This window comes from Gorilla gorilla, chromosome 21 (assembly GCF_029281585.2).
Source record: "Gorilla gorilla gorilla isolate KB3781 chromosome 21, NHGRI_mGorGor1-v2.1_pri, whole genome shotgun sequence".
NCBI classification, from domain to species: Eukaryota; Metazoa; Chordata; class Mammalia; order Primates; family Hominidae; genus Gorilla; species Gorilla gorilla.
In genome coordinates, this window is record NC_073245.2 from 10,913,161 (window position 1) to 10,936,545 (window position 23,385).

Here is a 23,385-nt window from a genome sequence, read left to right on the forward strand (position 1 = left end):
CACCCACCCATCATCCACCCAACCATCTATCCGTCCATCCATCCATTCAGCAGATATTTCTTGAATACCATCTATGTGCCAGGATCCTTTATTTATTAAAGTTAAAAGACAAATCACAGACCTGTAGAAACATTTTAGAAAGACACACAAAATCATACTGGATTGGAAATGTAAATTTCCCCAGGACTTTTGTTCACCAGTGACTCTCCAGTGCCATGCACGGGGCCACATGTCTACTAGGTGCTCTGTAAAATGTTTGTTGGATGTAAGAATGAATAGGACATATTTTGCTGTTCTAAAGAGAGCTGCCTCCGAGTCTGAGATTGGAGTCAGACATCCTCTCTAGGACTTATTGAGAGGGGGCCAACTATCTTTGTCACCCCCATCCCTGACCTGCCCCACTGCCTCCCCAGCCCATATAAGCCAGTTTCTAAAGAGGATCTAAGGAGGATTGGCCAGCAGTGACTGGGGCAGGGTAGGGCACGGCATGTCCCCAACTCCCAAGCCCAGGTGGGCTCATGGTTTGGAGGGGAGAAGCTATGAACCATAGGGAAACAGGCATTCCATCCCTTGATTGAACTCACTCTTGTTGATCTGCCCTGTGTCCATTGGGAGTGAGTGGAGAATGAATGAGAAATGCAAAAGGGGTGGGGTCTGGCAGGGGCAGCCTGCATTGCCACCATTTGACCAATTTCCTGTCAATTTCCTATATTTGGTCAAGTGGACATTGAAGGAGGCTCTTGAGCTTAATCTAAGCCATGGTTTTCCAGCCCAAAGGGGCATGAGGCTGTCGAAGGGGGGATGGGGTAGTGAGGAAGCTAGGGTGATCTGAAGAGGTCAAGCTCGTGCTCCTTGCTCAGTAATCACACCTGTGTACCAATTAGGCACCTGCCACACGTGGGAGAAAGGGGAGGGCGTGGACGGAGGCAGAGGAACATCCAATTAGGCACCTGCCACACGTGGGAGAAAGGGGAGGGCGTGGACGGAGGCAGAGGAACATCCAATTAGGCACCTGCCACACGTGGGAGAAAGGGGAGGGCGTGGACGGAGGCAGAGGAACATCCAATTAGGCACCTGCCACACGTGGGAGAAAGGGGAGGGCGTGGACGGAGGCAGAGGAACATCCAATTAGGCACCTGCCACACGTGGGAGAAAGGGGAGGGCGTGGACGGAGGCAGAGGAACATCCAATTAGGCACCTGCCACACGTGGGAGAAAGGGGAGGGCGTGGACGGAGGCAGAGGAACATCCAATTAGGCACCTGCCACACGTGGGAGAAAGGGGAGGGCGTGGACGGAGGCAGAGGAACATCCAATTAGGCACCTGCCACACGTGGGAGAAAGGGGAGGGCGTGGACGGAGGCAGAGGAACATCCAATTAGGCACCTGCCACACGTGGGAGAAAGGGGAGGGCGTGGACGGAGGCAGAGGAACATCCAATTAGGCACCTGCCACACGTGGGAGAAAGGGGAGGGCGTGGACGGAGGCAGAGGAACATCCAATTAGGCACCTGCCACACGTGGGAGAAAGGGGAGGGCGTGGACGGGGGCAGAGGAACATCCAATTAGGCACCTGCCACACGTGGGAGAAAGGGGAGGGCGTGGACGGAGGCAGAGGAACATCCAATTAGGCACCTGCCACACGTGGGAGAAAGGGGAGGGTGTGGACGGAGGCAGAGGAACATCCAATTAGGCACCTGCCACACGTGGGAGAAAGGGGAGGGCGTGGACGGAGGCAGAGGAACATCCAGTTAGGCACCTGCCACACGTGGGAGAAAGGGGAGGGCGTGGACGGAGGCAGAGGAACATCCAATTAGGCACCTGCCACACGTGGGAGAAAGGGGAGGGCGTGGACGGAGGCAGAGGGACATTTAGCCCCAGTCCCTCCCTGCCGCTCACCGGTGATGGCCCCAGAGTTTTCTAACACCGGGAATTGTGGAGGCCACAGCAGCATCAGGGTAGTGACAGCTGTCTCTATCCCCATTCCTTCTTCTGCTCCCCAACATACAGGGGAGAAATCAACCCAGAGGGAGGAGAGAAGAGAATGAGACAGCATGACATATCTCCCTACAGGGCAAATCAGTGGAGTCAGAAGCTGAGTCAGGCAGTGATGGGGAAGCAGTGATGGGAAAGGAGAGCTTCAAATCAGACCTGTATTTTAAAAATTCAGCACTGGACTAGGCTTTTTTTTTTTTTTTTTAATTATACTTTAAGTTTTAGGGTACATGTGCACATTGTGCAGGTTAGTTACATATGTATACATGTGCCATGCTGGTGCGCTGCACCCACTAACTCGTCATCTAGCATTAGGTATATCTCCCAATGCTATCCCTCCCCCCTCCCCCCACCCCACTACAGTCCCCAGAGTGTGATGTTCCCCTTCCTGTGTCCATGTGTTCTCATTGTTCAATTCCCACCTATGAGTGAGAATATGCGGTGTTTGGTTTTTTGTTCTTGCGATAGTTTACTGAGAATGCTGGTTTCCAATTTCATCCATGTCCCTACAAAGGACATGAACTCATCATTTTTATGGCTGCATAGTATTCCATGGTGTATATGTGCCACATTTTCTTAATCCAGTCTATCATTGTTGGACATTTGGGTTGGTTCCAAGTCTTTGCTATTGTGAATAATGCCGCAATAAACATACGTGTGCATGTGTCTTTATAGCAGCATGATTTATAGTCCTTTGGGTATATACCCAGTAATGGGATGGCTGGGTCAAATGGTATTTCTAGTTCTAGATCCCTGAGGAATCGCCACACTGACTTCCACAATGGTTGAACTAGTTTACAGAGATATAGATCAATGGAACAGAACAGAGCCCTCAGAAATAACGCCGCATACCTACAACTATCTGATCTTTGACAAACCTGAGAAAAACAAGCAATGGGGAAAGGATTCCCTATTTAATAAATGGTGCTGGGAAAACTGGCTAGCCATATGTAGAAAGCTGAAACTGGATCCCTTCCTTACACCTTATACAAAAATCAATTCAAGATGGATTAAAGATTTAAACGTTAGACCTAAAACCATAAAAACCCTAGAAGAAAACCTAGGCATTACCATTCAGGACATAGGCATGGGCAAGGACTTCATGTCCAAAACACCAAAAGCAATGGCAACAAAAGACAAAATTGACAAATGGGATCTAATTAAACTAAAGAGCTTCTGCACAGCAAAAGAAACTACCATCAGAGTGAACAGGCAACCTACAACATGGGAGAAAATTTTCGCAACCTACTCATCTGACAAAGGGCTAATATCCAGAATCTACAATGAACTCAAACAAATTTACAAGAAAAAAAAAACAACCCCATCAAAAAGTGGGCGAAGGACATGAACAGACACTTCTCAAAAGAAGACATTTATGCAGCCAAAAAACACATGAAAAAATGCTCATCATCACTGGCCATCAGAGAAATGCAAATCAAAACCACTATGAGATATCATCTCACACCAGTTAGAATGGCAATCATTAAAAAGTCAGGAAACAACAGGTGCTGGAGAGGATGTGGAGAAATAGGAACACTTTTACACTGTTGGTGGACTAGGCTTTTTAATAGCTGAAAGTTACCAGAAAGCTTTGAGATCTGCCCAAAGTTATTAAGGATTGGAGTTTAAAAATACGACTGTGCATTGGGGGTGGGGGGTGGGGGGGTGCATGGAAAGCATGCCATGTTTGTAACCCTCTGTTACAACTTCAGTACCATCATTAAGCCAGTTACACACAAAGTAAGCCAGGAATATCCTTAATACACAAAGAGCTCCTATAAATCAATAAGAAAAAGGGGAATGATCCAAGTGTGTGGAGGGAGAATGGGCAAAGACATTACAAGGAATTTAAAAAAGAAAGACAAATAGGACAATAACCATACGCAAAGCTGTTCTACTTCCCTAAGAATTTTCAAATTGAAGATGAGAACAAGAATGAAATACTATCATGACCTACAAGATACGGAAACTGTAAAAGACTCCGGCACCTTCTTTTGAGAAGGCAATTTAGGCAGAGTCTATTATCTGTAGCCTGAGGTCGTAACAGCATCTTACAGGCAGTGTCCTGAGTTCAGAGAGGGGTAGGCACTTGTTAGGAGCCACACAGTGAGTCATGGGAGGGGAGGAGCTAGAACTCAGACCTCTGGATGGGCACCTTTGATTCTTTATCTCCAGCCAGCTGGTCCTCTCTATCTGGGCTAGTGTACAGCCTGGCCCCTGGCCCCTGGCCCCTGTCTGGGTAGCCCAGGTCTGCTACATCCATTGCTACACCCTGCTCTGGGCCTGAGGATGGCTGGGGCACTGCTATTCCAAATGACACGTCTCTTATGATTACCCTGTCCTTCCTAGAGATGAAGCTTTCAATTAGTCCTGCTGGGCAGCAGCCTTAGAGGGTAGAGGTAGGACTCCAAGGTTTGGGATGAGACAAACCTGTTCTCAAATCCCAGCCCCACCTTTACTCCCTGGGACAGTTACTTAACCTCAGTTTGCTCATTTGTAAAATGAACACTGTCCAGGTGCGGTGGCTTACACCTGTAATCCCAGCACTTTGGGAGGCTGAGGTGGGAGGATTACTTAAGGCCAGGAATTTGAGACCAGCCTGGGCAACATAGTGAGACCCTTATCTCTATGAAAATAATAATTAAAAAAAATTAGCCAGGCATGGTGATGCGTGCCTATAGTCCCAGCTACTCAGGAGGCTGAGGTGGGAGGACTGCTTGAGCCCGAGAGGTCAAGGCTGCAATGAGCTAAGATCGTGTTATTGCCCTCCAGTCTGGGTGACAGAGAGAGACCCTGTCTCAAAAACAAACAAGATTAAAATGGACACAATCACCCACCCACTGAAAAGCTTGTTCCTTCCACAAATATTTATTGAGGGCCTACTATATGCCAGGCACTTTTCAAGGCACTGCAGATATATCAGTGAATGAGACAGACCTTCCCCTCATGCAGTTTACATCCTAAGTGGGAGAGGGAGATCATTTCAGAGAACGACAGGGAATTGAATTTGGGTACACAGAGTGGCAGGAGGGAGGGCCTGGGCCGCCTGGAAGGGCATCTCTGAGATACACAAGAAAGCACTCTTGGCGGAGGGACCAGTGGGTACAAAAGCCCAGAAGCGGGAAAGAACATGGTGTGGAAGAGAGCAGTGAAGCCAGAGTGCAGTGACTGAGGGGAGAGTGGTGGGTGGTGAGGTCTGGAGGCAGAGGGGCCAGACCCCCAGGACACATGGATGAGTTTGGATGGTGCTGGATTTTCCTGGAAGTGAGTTGGGAAGCCACTGTGGGTTGCAAGCCGAGGAGTGTCTGCCACCTTGAAAGCTTCTCTGGTGCTGAGGGGAATGGACTGTGGGGCAGGAGTAGAAGCTGGGAGCTCAGGATGTATGGGCTGTGGTCATTCTAGTGGCCTGGACGAGGCTGGCAGCTATGAGAAGTGGGTGGATCCAGGGAGGGTGGACAGACAAGCTCTGCTCATGGGTTATCATGAAGATTAAAGGGTAAGTGACTCAGTCCACAGTGCAGCACATAGCACATGCTAGACAGATCTTAGCTGTTTTATTTATGTATTTATTTATTTTCGAGACACAGTCTTGCTCTGTCACGCAGGCTGGAGTGCAGTGGTGTGATCTCGACTCAGTGCAACCTCTGCCTCCCAGGTTCAAGCAATTCTCCTGCCTCAGCTTCCCTAGTAACTGGGATTACAGGCACCCACCACCATGCCTGGCTACTTTTTGTAATTTTAGTAGAGATGGGGTTTCACCATGTTAGTCAGGCTGGTCTTGAACTCCTGACCTCAAGTGATCCACCCGACTCAGCCTCCCAAAGTGCTGGGATAACAGACGAGAGCCACCGCGCCCAGCCAGATCTCAGCTTTTAAGAGACCGAGACCTAGAATCCCATGACTGTGTCTACCCCACAGCCTCCTCCATAAATGCCCCAAATCGCTTCTGCCTCTCCTGGTCATTGGTTCAAACTGTGATTCCTTGACCTCTTGTTGCCTCTTGACTTTTGCAGCTGCTGGGATGAAGTACTTGTTCTGAGTTCCTCTAGTTGTTATTTTAAGCAGACTGCATACCCTCCGGCCCCCATCTCCCAAGCTGGTGTGAAACCCAAGGCAGTATCTGGGTGGCTCCCTAAGTCATTTTCCAAGTTGAGAATAGGTAGTAGAGTCACCTATTCTCACAACCGTGACATTCCACCCAGTCCAGGCTCCCAGACTAACTGCCCAGCCCCCGGAAGTAGAGAGATGGGAGGCAGCACCAGGCAGGAGGGAACCCAGGTTTGAGTCCCAGCTCTGCCACCTTGACCCTAGGAAGGCCCTTTGACCTCTCTGAGTCTCTGCACCTCATCTGCAAAATAGGAATGATGATATTAAAGAATTGCTTGCAGGGTAAAGTGAGGTAATAACCTGCGGAGCACCTGGCTGTGTGCCCAGCTCATACGGCAAACACTCACCAGGTAGGAGGATCCTAAGGTTGTGGGCAATGCATACAAAGCCTCTGGTGCATTGTAGGTGCTCAATAAATGGTAGGATGCCAGTAGGGAGGAGTTGAATGAGAAAAGGGGAAAGAGACCCAGTGCATGGTGGGGGTGGCAGGAACACAGGGAGTTGGGGGCTCCACCTTGGAAATCTCTCCTGGCCCTGGGGGCACTATCTCCACCAAACCCAAATCCAGGCAGCTAGAGGGACCTGGGCCTGCACAGGCATCGAAATTCTGCACTCACTCTTAGTGGGCCTCAGTTTCCTCATCCGCGAAGTGGGAACCATAACCCTTCTTACCCAGTTATAACCTGGATTCTGGGCTGGAACCAAGATGAGCAGCTACAGGCTGTCCTACCCCACCCCCAGCTGGAGATGCGGGCCTCTGGGAGCTCTGGCCGATTTTCAAAGGGACCAGAACTGCAAAAAACAGAACTAGGCTAATGCTGGCTGAGTGTTCACAGTGTGCCAGGACCTGTGCCACCCAGGTCCTTGTACTAAATCATTAAAACTTGCCATAACCCCACAAGGTGGGGGCTACACTTACTCCATTGGCAGGGATGAGAAAACTGAGGCTCGGAGAGGTAAAGTGGTTGGCCCAAGCATTCACAGGAGGAGCCAGGAGGAATGCAAAACTGAGCCCAGCTCCTAACTACTGGGGAGGAGCCTGCCTTGTGGTCTGTCACCCCTCCCTGCCAACTCCTGCCAGCTGGGCTTCCAAAGGCCGACAAATGCTATTTAAAGTCCTACCTCTCTCAGGGCCCGAGGCACACCAGGGATGGACCCTAAACTGTTTGTGGGGGCAGACAGGAGTTATATCAGCCAAGTGAAGGCAGGAGGGAGAAGGCTACTCCAAGTGCCTTTAGTCTGGAACTGTTTGCATTGCAGGGATGGAGCCCTTAGCAGCAACCCCCAGACAGTCAAAAAAGCTGGCTTTGCACACAAACGTCCTGAGTGTAAGTTTTCCTTCATTCTTTCTCTTTCTGTTTTCTTTTTCCTTCCTTCCTTCCTTCTTTCCTTCCTTCCTTCCCTCCTTCTTTCCTTCCTCCCTCCCTCCTTCCTTCCTTCCTCTTTCTTTCTTCTTTCTTTCTCAGTCTCTCTCTCTCTTTCCCTCTCTCTCTTCCTAGGGTGGGGAGTTGTTGATGCAAGAGAATGAGATGATCCACAAACTGAACTGGTTCAGCCAAAGCAGCCCTCAGCCAGAGGCGAGCGGGAAGTGTAAGCTGTTGGCTGAGGATACTCCTTGTGGGGGATTTTGAGCCCCTGTGGGGTGTTGTTCAAGCCAATGTCACTCGCCTCCAGGGGCAGGGAGTCTCCAGCTGATGTCTCTCTTAGAGGAAAATTCACTGCTGTTGAGCTTACTACCTCCATCAGAGTAGGGGGAAGGGGGACCCCAAGGACAGGGTCTGGCTTGCAGCACATGCTCCGCAGATGCGTGCCAACCGCAGGCTGTGATCCTAGGGCACAGTCAGGAAGGAGCGCGGACAGAGGAGCATTGTCACAATTGAGCGTCCCACTAGCATCCTCAGGAAGGCCCGAGGGCTGCGGCAGCAGCACTGACACTTGGAAGAATCCCTCGCGGGAAGGGTGGTCCAATGTTGAGGAGTAGCAGATCCAAGCTCACACTCTGGAGTGTGACTTTGCTTGTTTATTTTAAAAGAAGGGGTCTCACCACATTGCCCGGGCTGGCCTCGAACTCCTGGGCTCAAGCCGTCCTCCCACCTCAGCCCCGTGAGTAGCTGGGATTTCAGGCGAGAGTCAATGCACCTGGCTCTGGGGTGACTTCTTGTAAGACTTTCTCATACGGACTTTTTAATAAGATCAGAAAACCCAGACCATAAGGCAGAACAATCCCCCTCTCCCCCTCAAAAACCAATGGATTTGACCACATTGACGGCATGGTAAGCAATGATTTCTACTCTCCAAAGGGGAGGACTCTACAAAGTCAGATTAAAAAGGATTCTTTTTGTGTCAAAATGAACATGGGATTGATATCTAGGTAATACAAGGAAGCCCTACAAATTGACAAGACAAATTCAGGAATTCCAATTTTAAAAGTGGGAAAAATAAAAATAAAATGTTTAAAAAGTGAAAAAATAAAATTTAAAATTAAAAATCAGGTGAATAAGAATTACATGATTAAAACAAATTTAAAAAGTTAAAATAACATTCAAAAACGAAATTAAATAACGAAATAAAAATTTAAAAATAAGGTATAAAAATAAAGTGTAAAAATCCATTCAAATAAAAAATACATTTGTAAAATAATTTAAATACATTAAAATTAATAAAAACAAAAATGTTAAAAATAAAAGTAAAATGTTTAAGTGAAATAAAATTTAAAAATGTAAGAATACATGAAAGAATTTTTATGAGTAAAATAAAAAATCAGCTATTTTTAACAATCGAAAGAATAAAGAAAAAATAATAGAAACATCAAAGGAGAGCAAGGTCTTGCTAGATGGATGCTGATGATGTGCTGTGAATTAAGGAGTCCGATTGGCTCAAATGCCTGCAGGGAGGCGGGGGAAGTGAATGAGGGGGGTGGTGTAGGGAGTGAGAGGGGAGGAGGAAGTAAAAGCATGCCCGCAGGCAGCATCTGATTCGGTTTTTCCAGCCCGCTGTGGGCAGAGGGCAGGACGTCAGGCCCCATCATGGCTTCCCCCCAAAATAGCCATCACATCATTTATGCATTTGTAATGTGCTGGCAACATACACACACGCACACGCATGCATGTTACATCATCCCATCCTCACTGCCCCATCCTCACTGCTGTCCTCTGAGGTCCACTTTCTTTTTTTTTTTTTTTTTTTGAGACGGAGTTTCGCTCTTGTTGCCCAGGCTCTGAGGTCCACTTTCACAGAGGAGTGAACAGAGAGGGTGGGTCACTGTGCCACAGTCACACAGCACTTAGGACCACCCTATCCTCTGAATCTGGCATGCTCAAAATGACCTTCTTTGGATGAGTTAGGTCTGCTGAGGACTTTCAAACAGAGGCAGGGCCATCTCTGACATCAGGCTCGAACGTTCTGTACACTAGGAAGAGCCCAACCCCCCCCTCCACGACGCATGACATTTATCACCATTAAAGAAACACTGACTGTCTTCCAGGGGGGTCACATGCATAGTCATCTTGAAAACCATATGAGGTAGATGCTCTTAGTGTCCCCATTGTATTGACAGACAACATCGAGATTCAGGAGTCAAATACTGTCACCCAAGCACGGCAGTAACAGAACTGGGAGCAGAGCCCAGGACCGTCCACAGCCCAAATCTCACACTCCCTGCATGGCACCAGGCCCTTTTAACCGTCATTGACGAGCACTCCCTATGTACTAGCAATGCGTTTGTCTATGTTTCATGCCTCATTTTGCAAATTAGCCAACGGGGGCACAGAAGGGAGAGATGACCTGCCCAAGGTCACTCAGCCAGTAAGTGGCAGAGCCCACAGCCTTTGTGACAGCCTGCCAAGCCCCCAGTGCTCATCCGGGACTTGCTAGAGACAGCTGTGCCCACTGGCAAACCCCAGATCAGGCTCAGAAGGGCAGCTGTGACATTCCTTCTCTTGATGTCTCCACCCCGGCGGATGTGGGCTCTGCCATCGGGCTCCAGGGAAAGTGGAGGCTTCCAGCGAAAGGGAGTGGTTTCGCCATGTGGCCTGGGTCCTCTGGGCTTGGGAATGCCTCTGTTTTGAGCTGGTGAAACAGAATTTCCCACCCCATCCGCAATAGCACATCAGAGCCCCCACTATGGGCCACAGAGCAAGGGCCCTATGAATCATGCTGCATTACTGCAAGAAATCATTCCAGGGCAGGCAGTGGCGGCCCAGCATGGGACAGCAGTGTCCGGGTGGAGTTGGCGTCACCCATCCGGAGATGGGAAGCAGACCATTCCCGAAGGGATCTGGAAGAATCTCCGAGGGCGGGGCTGAGGGCAAATGTGTCCTGGATGCTGCTGTTCCACAGGGCTAGGAAAAAAAGCTCCAGCCCACAGAGACCTGGGAGCACATCACGACCTTTCCCCAGCCTGGCTGTGTGTCCTTGGCAAGTTGATTCCCCTCCCTGAATGTGGAAGGCCTCATCTGTAGAAGAGGGAGAATAATAGGGTCAAGCCACTTCATGGGGCTATAATGTGGGTAGCCTGGGAGGAGGGCTGGCATGGTGGTTATGGACTCAGGCTTTGGAATCAATTGTCTGGATCGAATCCTGGTTTTTGCCAAACTTACTCTGCCAAGCTATGGGGTAGAAACATGAAATTGCTAATATTTGGCTGTTTATGCCCTACAAAAATGGCAACTGCATATACTTCAATGAATGCGCCTCTCTTTTAACTGCTTCCTCCTCTGTAAAATGTGGGTAATAACAGGCCCCTCAGAGGGGTGCTGTGAGGATGAAATAAGGCTGGGAGGCAATTAAGTTCAGTAGTTAGAGCTGGGCTCTGGGGCAAGGAAGGATTTGAACCTTGGCTGAGTGGCCTTGGGCAAAGTTACTTAACCTTCCCGTGCCTCAGTTTTCTTGTCTGTAAAATAGGAATGCTACCGCCCACTGCACAGGTTTATTAAGGCAATTTAATCAATACATACATACAAAGTACATAGAACAGTGTCTGAAATTGTTACATAAAATAAAAGAATGCAGGTAACATCTGGCATCTCCTGCACCCTCATGTCTACTCACATAAATGCTCAACCACGAAACAAAATCCAAAGTGACTTTTGTAAACCTTTGATGCCAATGAAAGTTAAGTATTTTTAAAGAAAAAATATGTTTTGGGGAACATACATGTGTGTAGAGATGTAGGTGAGGAGTGTGCTCCCCAGTGTCCACCCCCAGGGCTGTTCTATGTCCTGATGGTGCCTATAGCCCAAGACTCTGAGGACAGGACTAGCCTTGAGGCCATGATGGCTCCGTGGCTTGGTCTCTTTCACAAAATCACACAGCCAAACCTCAGACCCTATGGAGAGGCTCCACCTTGCCTAGGTAACTCTAGAGGCCCTTAAGAGGCACCCAGCCCTGGGCTGGCCTCTGATTATTAAGAAATTCCTGCAGACAGCCTTGGATGTGCGAAAGCCCTCCAGCTTCCATCCTGTCTTAATTTTTTTTAGATGAAGTCTTGTTCTGTCACCCAGGCTGGAGTGCAGCGGTGCAATCTCAGCTCACTGCAACCTTTGCTTTCCAGGTTCAAGTGATTCTCATGCCTCAGCCTCCTGAGTAGTTGGTAGTTGGGATTACAGGTGTGCACTAACACACCCAGCTAATTTTTGTATTTTGAGTAGAGATGGGGTTTCACCATGTTGGCCAGGCTGGTCTCGAACTCCTGGCCTCAGGTGATCTGCCTGCCTCAGCCTTCCAAAGTGCTGGGATTACAGGCGTGAGCCACTGCGCCTGGCTCCATCCTGTCTTCTGACATTTGTCCCAGCCCTGGGAAAAAAGGCAAAGCACACTGAGCATTTCCAAGTCACGCGGGGGGAGACTGAGGCTATGAGAGGCTCGCAACCTATCAGGCTCTGGAGCAGGCTGCCTTCCTCTACCAATTCAAGTTTTGCCTTCACCGCTAGTCTCCTGAACCCTCACTTCTACTCACAGCTGGGTGACCTTGAGTAAGGTACTTCCCTGCTTGAGTCTCCAATTTTACAAGGATTGGTCTCAAAGGTCTCACTTGGCCTTTTTGGCCTTATCACTTCATTATTCTAGAATCCTTCTCCAGAATTTCAGAGAGAAAATGAAAGCTGAATTGCTCTGCAAACTATAAAGTGCTACACAAACAAAAAGGTGGTTAATGGCAGCATTAGATGGTTTTTCAGAAGTCTACCATAGGCAGGATTTGCTGTGGGTTTTGGAATTAAGAAGACCCAGCTCACACATGTATTTGCGACGTTACTTTGGATAAGCCAGTTCCCCTCTCTGAACCAACTTCCCTCTTCTGTAAGCTGGCGGTAGAGGCATATCCACCAGGCAGGACTGGGGTGAGGACCAAAGGAAAGGAGCGTGCAATGTCTGCCACGCCCTGGCCGCGCAGAGGTGTTTGATGCAGGAGGAGATTTAGGGCCCCAACACATCATTCCACCTTCCAGGAGCTAAAATCCACACACCTGGGGAATGATGTAGCTGTCAGATTCAGGGCGATTAGAAACAAGCATCTGAACTAAGGCAATTGTTTGGAGCTCCAGAGACACACTCTCTGGGCTTACATCCCAGCACCCCTGTCTGTTGCTGTAGCACCCACTGGGCCTCAGTCTCCTCATCTATAATATAAAGATCCTCCTGGAATCTGCCCCTTACAGCTGTCAGGAGGGCCTCCATTAGGCCATGACTGAAAGGGGCTGAGCACAGAAGATGGGCTCAGCTGGTCCAGCAGCCTCCACACTATTTTGACAATGGTAAGAAATACATTTTTATATCAGTAGACACAGTAGTACACACATGCACATGCATGCACACACTCACATACATCCACATATATGTGCATGCACACTCACCCACTCATACACCCATTCACATATATGTGTAAACTGAAACACATTTCTCAAAATAATAGTTTTCACACTTGCAATGCACTCTCATATAGTCTAAAAAGGAGGTTGGCAAAAATCGCAGCCTCTGGACCAAATTTGGATGCTTTTGTGTTGCCTGTGAGCTAAGAAGAGTGGAGTACGTGACAGATTGTATGTGGTTTGCGAGGCCTAAAGTATTTACTATCTGACCCTTCGCAAAAAATGTTTGCTGACCCCACTCTATTTTAGTCAGTTCTATTCCATTCCATTCTGTTCCGTTCCGTTCTGTTCCGTTCCATTCCATTCCGTTACCATTCCATTCCATTTCATTCGAAAATGCTGGCTATTGCTAAATTTATTGTCCTCACCTGCTGATGCATTGTAAACCTCAGCTTGGAAAACTTTAAACTAATGGGAGCTTCAGTTTTTTCACCAGATGGGAGGATGGATGAACAAACCCTATCCATGTGACACCTTAGCCAAGCAACCTCCCCTCTTTGTCTTGGATTCCTCAGCTGAGGCTGAGGCCACCACCACCAGCCTGCTCTCAAGGGTGTGCTGAGGTGCAGCCTCAGAGGTCTTGTCCATGATGTTCTCATTGATGGATCTTAAGAGCCCAATAGTAAATACTTTAGGCTTTTTGCACCACATACGATCTGTTGCATATTCCAGTATTCTTAGCTTGAAGGCCATACAAAAATAGTCGTCTGGCAGCAGAAATGGAGGAACACCCATCTCTGCTGTCCTTTTCAACACCCAGCCCAGGGCCTGGCCCACAGGAAGGACCCAATAAGTATTTCTTCATGATGATGGTGACTGGAGAATGGTACCCAAGGCCCTCCATGACTGGACTCCGGCCCAATCTGCAATCAGAACTTCACTTCCTTCGGCCACGCAGTCCCTTGTGCCCTTCCCACCTGGCCACACTCTCTCCTCATCCTGCAGAGGTCCTCACCTTACTGCCACCTCTGCCTGACAAAATCCTAAATCCTAGTCCCCCCGATGGGGTTCCTCTCAGACACTTACCCCTTGCAGCCCTGGCAAATCACTGACACGATTCATTTCTATATCTACTGCACGGGCTTCGGAGCCTCCAAAACTCTGGGTCCAGGTCCTGGCTCAGCAGCTGTGAGCTCTTTGGCAGGCCATTGATGCTTTCTGAGCCTCAGTTCCCGTGTCTGGGAAACAGGCATAACACAAGGCAGTGGCAGAGTGAGGATGCGCAGCCCCACCTGCACAGCTCCCGGCACATGGCCCGCCTCCCTCCTTCCTCAGTGGCCTGAATCTCCTTCAGTGGCTGGGCAGGGGGGGTTGGATGGTTTCCGTCCACAGGAGAGGGAGGTGGGGCCCCCCGTGGTGGGGCAATGGGATGGAAAAGCAGCCTCTCTTTTGCACCCAGGCTTGGCTTCAGAACGCTGAGTGGAAGGAGGATGGCAAATGGAGCTCAATTGATTGACCACCTACTATCTGCCAAGCATTCAGCTTTCCATTTCTCAACCAGCCCCTATGTTATGAAGAAACCCAAGCCGAGAGACCCAAGGTTACATTCTATTAAGACTCAGCGCCATTCCCTCAGCCCTCAATGTCCAGTCATTACCCACCCCCGCCCTGTAGGAATCCCTTTCAGAACCACCCCTGCATCTAAACCTGGCTTCACCTGGATGCCAGCACTCAGGGGACATACTTTGTTCGTGCCCAGCGTTGGCGCCTGCTTGCCCAGGGCTTGGTGCATCTGTCTGTGTACAGGAGACAGTGCTGTCTGCCTGGCCCTCCACATGGGGCTTTGCAAATTAAACGGAAGCGTCGTATTCACTCCACATAACAGGCCTCTGGAGTGGGCACTGCCACAGTCAATTTACAATAAAGAAAAACAAGCTCAGAGAGAGAAGAAGGTTTGCTCCGGATGCACCACAAGCAAGAGGCAGAGGTGAGCTTAACCCACGTGAGACCCCACTCCCTTCCGGTCCAGGGCATGTCTGCTCTGCTGTAAAATGGGAAGGGAAAGTGGTCAAATCCTTATGAAGCCCCTACTGTGTGCCTTTGGTCCCCTTCCCTCTTGGACTGTGGTAAATCTTCCCAACTGCTCAGAGAGGTAGGTGTAAGTTTTCCCATTTCACAGATGGGGAAGCATGGACGGGAGATGGCATGTGGCCTGCTTAATGTCACATATCTAGGGCAGGAGAGGGCTCAAGGTTTGAACCCAGGGCTCTTCACTTTGCCCCTTGCTTGCTCAGGTCTAGAAAGATCCAGAAGCTCCATGTGAATGTGGGGGTCCCTCCCCAGAAGGCCTTGGATGTCAGGGAAAGTCAGTCACAGGCTGGCATCTCCTCCTTGCCTAAATGGAACTCCAGATCTAGGGATGCGAACCAGGGCCCCCTCACTCTACCCTACTGTCCCATTGCCAGGACACCCCAGCATGTTTCAAAAAAAGTCCCCATCTGGTTCTGATTCATTTACACTTCATTAATCAACATGCTGTTTTGTAAGAGACACTTGAGATCCAAGAATCTTTCTCAAGTCTTTTATTTCATTCTTTCTTAGAAACAGAAAAATTGGGCCTCATTAAGATGCAGTGACGCCGGAGCCTGAGGAAGGATGGGCCTGTGGGAACCAGGCCTCAAGCAGGCTCAGAGAAGGCAGATGCCAGCCCAGCACCTCATTCCTCGGGATTGTGCAGACCTGGCCAAATGCTAAGGCCAAAGACTCAGGCATGGGGGAGGCTGGAGAAAGGTGGGAAAGGGTCATCCCTCTATGGTGGCAGCTCCCCAAGGACAGGCCCAGGGCTGCTCACCTGGGTATCTCCAAGGTCCCCAACACAGAGCCTGGCACAGAGGCTGCCCTGTGAAATGAACAAGTGAATGAATGAAGCACTGCCAATACCCAGGTGTTTTCAGGACACATTCTCCTGCCAAAGTTAGATAAGGTCAAAGCTGGTAGGACCCTGAGGGATTGTGTACAGAATTTTCCAAGCAGATGCCTTATAAGAAATGGTCTCTGATGTGTAATATGTTTGGGAAAGGTCACTCTCTCTCTCTCTCTCTTTTTTTTTTTTTTTTGAGACAGGGTCTGCTCTGTCGCCCAGGCTGGGGTGCAGTGGCACAATCATGGGTCACTGCAGCCTTGATGTCCTTCCTGGGCTGAAGCGATCCTCCCACTTCGGCTTCCTAAGTAGCTGGGACTACAGGTGTGCACCACCACCAACATGCCTGGCTATTTTTTGTATTTTTTTATAGAGACAAAAAATGTATTTTTTGTAGAGTTTTGCCATGTTGCCCAGGCTGGTCTCGAACTCCTGGGCTCAAGCTATCCTCCCATCTTGGCCTCCCAAAGTGCCAGGATTATAGGCTTGAGCCATCACACCTGGGTTACACTGTCTGTCTCCACCTCTTCAGCATGCTCTGATAAGTCTCACAGCCAAGAAATCTGCTAAACCCAGCATTTCCCAATCTATTTGACCAGAACTCCTGTGGCTGCCTTGCAAAATATGCTACAGGAAGGGTTTATCTAGCTCTGGTCCCCACTGCAGTGCCAGTGGGAAACTGAGGCTATGGGCGGGGGACAGAGAAAATCCACTCACCCAAGGTCACATGACACAACTGGGTCAGGGGTGTGACTGAAATCCAAGGCTATCTCCATTGTACCCCAACAAATAAATGGAGCCCTAAGCCTCTTCTGAAGATGCTAGGCAGGTGTGTGTCCCAGAGGCAAGAGATCAGGTTCTGGAGGAGGGATGCTGAGAGCCCCTCACCAGATTGCGGCCATATCCCTACCTCCTCACTGAGCTCCTGGGGAGGTGGTGGTGGGCTGTAGATGGGGCAGGGGGCAAAAGGGGCAGGATAGGAATTTTTCATTTTTCTTTTTTTTTTTGTCTTTTTTGAGCTGAGAAGCATCTTAAAGTCTTCTAAACCAGCTCCTTTTTGTTGTTGTTGTTGTTGTTGTTGAGACAGAGTCTCACTCTGACACCCAGGCTGGAGTGCAGTGGCATGATCTCGGCTCACTGCAACCTCTGCCTCCTGGGTTCAAGCGACTCTCCTGCCTCAGCCTCCCGAGTAGCTGGAATTACAGGTGCCCGCCACCACACCCAGCTAATCGTTGTATTTTTAGTAAAGACAGGGTTTCACCATGTTAGCCAGGCTGGTCTCAAACTCCTGACCTCAAATGATCCGCCTGCCTTGGCCTCCCAAAGTGCTGGTATTACAGGCGTGAGCCACCACACCTGGCCTAAACCAGCTCCTCTTTAGATGAGGAAACTGAGGCTCTGAGAAGGGAAGACCAGCACACCTCGGAAGATATCTTCTCAGCATTATGTCAGGCAGACTGGGATTCGAGCCTGCTTTGCTACTCACCTGCTGTGCGACCTTGGACAAGTCAGTTTCCTTCTCTGAACCTCAGTTCCCTCATCCAGAAAACAAGCATCTCTCCCCTCCCTCCACTAAGCCACTGTGAGTAGCCAAAGACACAGTGGACAGGAAATGAGAATGATTAATACTTACAAGCATCCATTAGGAGCCTGTGTCCTTAGCTACTCACTTCCCATACATACGAAGTCAGTCTTGCCCACAATTTTCCTTATGAGCAGGATACTTAAGTAAAAGATGGGTTGATGAAGGGAAAGGGGGTTTGTTTGATTTGTTGGTATTGTTTAGAATGGAGAAAGATCTCAGAGATCTTCTAAAGGACCCTGAGATGGGTAAAGTGAGGATTGGACAGGCAAAGTGACTTATCCAAAGTCACTCAGTTGGTAACTGGGGAAGCTGGGATTTGAACTCAGTTGACCTGGCTCCAGAGCCCACGCCCCTAACTACTAAACAAAGGCCATTCACAAAGGAGTGTCCCCATAGAGTCCCAAACTCACCCCAGCTCAGCTGAAAACCACACGCCTCTCCAGTCCCTTGTCCCACTGTCACAGCAAGAACTGGAGCCTCTTGGGCCACAGTCTCCCCAACCCCATCCAATCCCACCTCCCAATTCTCCCACAGCCTCTGTCTGCTTCCTGCTCCGTTCCAGGAGTGACTGTGTCGCTGTAGGGCTTTCACACAAATGGAAGGCCCCAGAGGGCAACCCATTCTCTCTCATTTTCCTTCCCCTTTATCCTTGCTCAGACCCGATGCCAGGGCTGGAAAGAGAGAAGACACCAGCTGGACAATTCAGCAGTTATTTAAACCAGTCTGAGCCTTGGAATCCCAGGCTTTATTAAAACTGGACAACCCCTATGTCATGAGGATATAGTTGGGATTTGATGAGCTAGGACATGAAAAACCCGTGGCATAGTGGCTGGCATTCGGCTGCTGATCTTAAGAGTGGCACCTGGAGGCCAAAGGGCTGCCCAGCTCAGGCAGGCGATTTGCTCACTTGCTCACCCGCTTACCCTTCTCTGAGGCACAGGCTCTACCAACTCCTGCTCTGCAGGGCCAGCCTCCAACCCACCTTCTGAGGATGTTCTGACTCTCACAGCGAGGCTGTGGCATAGGACTCCCAGGTGAGAGTGCATGCGGCCCCTGGTACATTTATAATCCGAACCTTGGCTCATCTTCCTAGTGGCCTGAGAGGTCAAGATGGAAAAGCTAAGGCTCTCTGAGGGGCTGGACTTCTTCTAGGTCATCCCCTATTAGAATAAGTGAACCTGAACTCAGGTCTCAGGTCTGGCTGAACTCAACAGAGGGGGGCCATGGAGGATCACTGCCCTCTGGGAGGTGACACCAGGAGTCAGGGTGAGTGATGAGGCTGGGACTGGGGCCTCTGGACGCCCAGCCCAAGGCTCTCTATGTCACTTCCTGGCCGAGCATGGATGCTTGGAATGGCTTCTACGCCACTGAGTCTGTCTCCTAGTCCCTGTGCCCCCCAGGCTGGCTCTTGAGTCTTCTGTCTCTGCACGAAGCCATCCTCCTTTCTGCTGACCATGCGGCTACTACAGAGAGCCCTGCTACCCTCTCTCTTCTGGGTGAGTCTCCTTGGCCCACCCTGCTCAATGGCTCGCTCACTGGGTGCCCTGGAGCCTCAATCTCCCCATCTTAAGTGAGGTTGAGACTCGTCTGGAGGAGCGAATGACCCAGGGCGCCAGGCACCAGGCAGATGCCCCCAAAGCCGCCGCCCCCCGGTCCTCCGGCCCCCGGTCTGCCCCGCAGCGCCTGCCCGGCCGCCCTGCCCAGCCACCCCTTGTACCTTGCTTCTTCCTTCGGTTCAGGGCGAGCATGTCCACGGCGTGGGCGACGAGCAGGAGCAGGCAGAGTGGCGCCCGCATCTGGGCAGCCTGATCCGGGCTGGCGCTCCCCAGGCGGCCCGACGGCCCAAGGGCCCGACGTCCCGGAGGCGGCACGGCGGGCGCGGGGGCTGCTGTGGGCGCGCCGGGCGCATCCGCCAGGCGCGGGTCGGTCCGGCCGCCAGGGACCCGCGGTCCGCCCAGAGGCCGGCCGCCAGGTCTAGCGAGGGCGTTGGCGGAGCCGGGGCGCTGCCCTGGCGGGGAGGAGCCGGCGCGGCGGGGGCGGCGCGTTAACCAGCTCGGGGCCCGGGAGCGCGGGGGGAGGGGGCGGGGGTCACCCGGGTCAGGGTCCTCGAGTTCGTTCTGTCCCGCGGCCCGCGGTCTTGCGTCTTTCCCGCCCCCGGCGCTGCCCCCGAGCACGTGCACGTGCCCACCGCCAGCCACAGGTACGCACGCGCGCGCAGGTACAGGTGCGCGGACACCCGGAGACCCTTACGGTCTCCCGCGCCCTCTCAGCGTCTGTGATTTTCTTTCCCTCCCCGCAGTCCCCCTTCTCTGTTTGTTCCTCCTTCTGGCCCTTAAGGACAACTCCTTGTCTCCTGCTTTCTCGGTCTTTCCGCGGCCCGCGCTCCCCTGCTCTGCCCCCGACCCTGCCTGGCTGTTCCTGCATCCTTTACTCTTGCCGGCCGTCTCTCTCTCAGGCTCACTGTCTGTGCCCTCCTGGCTGGGCCTCTGGTTCTCCCTTTTCTCTGTCTCTCCCTTCAACCCCATCTCTCCCCTTCTCCCCTCCTGCAGGGTGGGGTGTTTGCGGGGCTCCTGCTGCCTGGCGTTCTCTTTTTCTCTCTACTCTGTCTCATTCTTTTAACAGAGGCCTGAGCCCCTTCTGGCCACTAACCCTGAATGTTTCCTGCGCAGCCTGCGGGGATCATCTACTCTGACTCAAAGTGACCAGCACCTCATAAATCCGCTTGTGACAGGGCTGGGGACCTGGACTGTGTTTCCTCCAACCTTATCACCAGGACTGGGAGCAGCTGGTTCGAGTTTAACCCTTTCAGAGCAAAATTCCTCCTTCAACCCGACAGCATGCTCACCTCTCCTGTCACTATAACCACCAAAAACAACAACAATCATGCTAGCTATCATTTGTGAGGCATATATGGTAGGCATTGCTAAGAACTTGACATATAATAGAGTCTTCAAAACAACCCAATGGTTTGGGTTTCTATTCTGAGTAATCCCACTTTTCTGGGGAGCAAAGGGAAGCTCAGAGAGGCCAAGTGACTTGCCCAAGGCCACACAGCAGGTCAGTGGCCATTCTGGTCCAGTGCCTGCCCCTCTTACCCACTTTTCAGGCACAGACTCATCAGAATGGAAGAGGCCTTGGAGGGAGGCCCAGAAAAACTTACACTTGACACTCTCTTGCTGAACAATTGTCCTTCCTTTTTTCTTTTCTTTTTTTTTTTTTTTTTTTGAGATGGATTTTCACTCTGTCACCCAGGCTGGAGTGCAATGGTGCAATCTTGGCTCACTGCAACCTCTGCCTCCTGGGTTCAAGTGATTCTCCTGCCTCAGCCTCCCAAGTAGCTGGGATTACAGGCGCCTGCCACCACACCCAGCTAATTTTTGTAGTTTTTAGTAGAGACGGGGTTTCACCATGTTGGCCAGGCTGGTCTCGAACTCTTGACCTCAAGTGATCCACCTGCCTCAGCCTCCCAAAGTGCCGGGACTACAGACGTGAGCCACCCCACCCAGCCTGTCCTCTTTTTTCCTACATGTGGAGCTTGCTCCAAAAGAAATGGAAGGTAAATGCTGGTATCTCCTCCAGCTCCTTCTCCCAGTGCAATGAGGGACACTTGAAGGCATGGCAGGGGCAGGGGAAACACACAGAGAGTGTGGCAGCTGAAGGTACAGCCCTGGCCTGGCCATTCTTTCTGTGGGGCCCCAAGAACGCTGGCAGACAACACGGAGAACTTGGTGGAATGTCAGAGCCAGCCTACCCAAAGTGCTCCATTTCACAGATGAGGCCACTGAGGCTTCAGGACTGGGGGGTGCCTAGATTAGGCCACCCAGTGAGTCAAGGACTGAGCTAACATGGGCATCCAGGTGTCCCACTGTGGTCGTCACCATGGCCTGCAAGGCCCTCTTGTTCTGGTATCTCTGATCTCAGTCTTTCCCACTGCCCCACCCCTCTCTCTTTAGCCTTAGAGATTTCAGCCCCTGAATATTTCACAAACACCACAGGCCTCTCACACCTCTGAGCTTTTCATGTTGTGGGGCCTCTCCATGAATACCATCCTATATCCTACCTCCTTCTTCACTGCCTCTGCTCCAGGAAGCCTTCCCTGATTCTCAGGCCAGGTCCAGTGCCTCCTCTGGGCATCCACAATCTCTTTATCACAGCTCTGATCACATCAGGTGGTAACAATGGATGTGTCTGTTCTCCTTCCAAACTGCCATCTCTTTCAAGCCAGAGCCAGACACACAGCGGTGCTCAGAATGTTTGCATAATGAATGCATAAATAAATGAATGGTGAATGAATGAATTCTCCAGATGCACAAGTCTCTCAGCCTGTACATGGAATGCAGGTACTTGGAGAAATGAGGTGACCCCAGAAGATCAAGCCTTAGGAAAGCGGAGGTCATTCCCTTCCCCACTACCCCCAGTACTGGAGTCTCCAAAGTCCAAAGGGGACAGCTTCCATATGAGCAGGGCCAGAGAGGTCCAATGTGCATTGTGAATTGACAGCCAGCCACACGGCTCTGCAGGACGAAGCTGCTCACCCCTTCTTGAATTTCTTCCCCTATTCATTCCCCACTGCCTCTGCTCTAGCTAGCCTCGTGTTTCTCAGACTCTTGTCACTCATCCTGCGGTTTTTGCTGTTCTCTCTGCCTGGAAAATCTTTCCCCAGATATGCTTGGGGCTTGTCTCCCCTCGATGTTGCCTCCTCAGAGAGGCCCCCTGTGACCACTCCAGTAAAACGGACCACCATGCACTTTATCCTCTTGTCTTGCTTTACCCTCCGTAGTACCTGTTCATGTCTGTCAGTTCCTGTTTGCTTGTTTGTGAGTTCCATGAGGACAGGAATCTTCTATTTTGTCCCTATGTGCCTTACACTGCAGTGATTAAGACATACTTGTGGAATGGATTTTTTTAAAAAAATGAGTGAATGAATAAGCACTCATTCATCCATAGATTCATTGTGGGACCTCAAGTACTTTCTGTTCTCTTAGGCTCAATTTCCCCAGTTGTTCAATGGCACAGATGGGATTTTGTATTCTGTGAGAGCTCCTTTAGTGCTTCCAGAATTGGATATTTCTAGGGTTCTAAGGCCCAGAACTCAGGGCCCTTCAAGCCCCAAGATGCTCAGAGGGTGTTTGGTTCTCTAACTATGGGGGCTGTCTGGGCATCTTGGCCTGTTATCCAGTTCCCCTACCCCAGTACAGGTGCCCAGGGAGGCTAGTGATGCTGATGGCATGCTCTGGCGGCAGGGTGGGTGCACCCAAGGGGTGTCGGTTAAGGCACCATTGTCACAAATAGATGAAGACAGGTATAATGGCTGAAACACACTAAGCTCACAGCATGTGTTCCTGATCAGCAGATCGTTCTCTGTGGGACAGCAGGAACTCAGATTCCTTTCAGCTTGTGTTCTGCCCTGTTCAGTACCTGGTTTAAAGCTCACCAAGAAGGGCAGGGCTTATGGGAAGTACAGAGCCTGTCTACCTATGTCCCATTGGCCAGAACTCAGACACATGGCCACACCTACCTGCAAGGGTGGCTGGGAAATGTAGTCCAACCATGTGCTAGACAACACACAGGAGAAAAAACAAGATTTTGGTGAACATCTGGCCCATTGACCAACGTTGGGCCACCCTCATTTCTTGCCCCAGTCATGCAGTAGCTCCTTCCTGTGTCTGCTCTGACCCCTACAAGCTCTTCTTAAGCAGCCAGAGGACCTGTATTATTCACCAGGTGAAGACCAAATTTCTCCTCAGAGATGCAAGGGCTACATATGGCCCCTGCTAGGGGGCCATCTGCTAGGGTGACCAGCTGTCTGGTTTGCCAGGGATTGAGGGGCTTCCTAGGATGCAACATTGACCTGTGTGTAGCCTTGTATAATACAACCACAATCAAGATATTTAAACATACTTAAACAAGATACTAAAACATCATCACAAGACTCCTTCATGGTATCCATTTATGGCTCCACCCTCCCTCTCCAC

At 50.6% G+C, this 23,385-nt stretch overlaps 1 protein-coding gene across 3 annotated transcripts in view; it reads right to left on the reverse strand.

Moving 5' to 3' along the window:
* The window catches only part of RSPO4 (R-spondin 4), a 49,490-nt gene extending 26,463 nt beyond the window's left edge, over positions 1-23,027 (reverse strand). For all 3 annotated transcript variants that reach the window (XR_008674354.2, XM_004061655.5, XM_019016837.4), the window contains exon 1: positions 19,128-23,027. Coding sequence is in view for 2 of the 3 variants with exons in the window: in XM_004061655.5 (XP_004061703.3) it covers positions 19,128-19,206 (79 nt within the window). In the remaining variant the exon portion in view is untranslated. The remainder of the gene's footprint in view (positions 1-19,127) is intronic.
* Between the last annotated feature and the right edge of the window lie 358 nt (positions 23,028-23,385).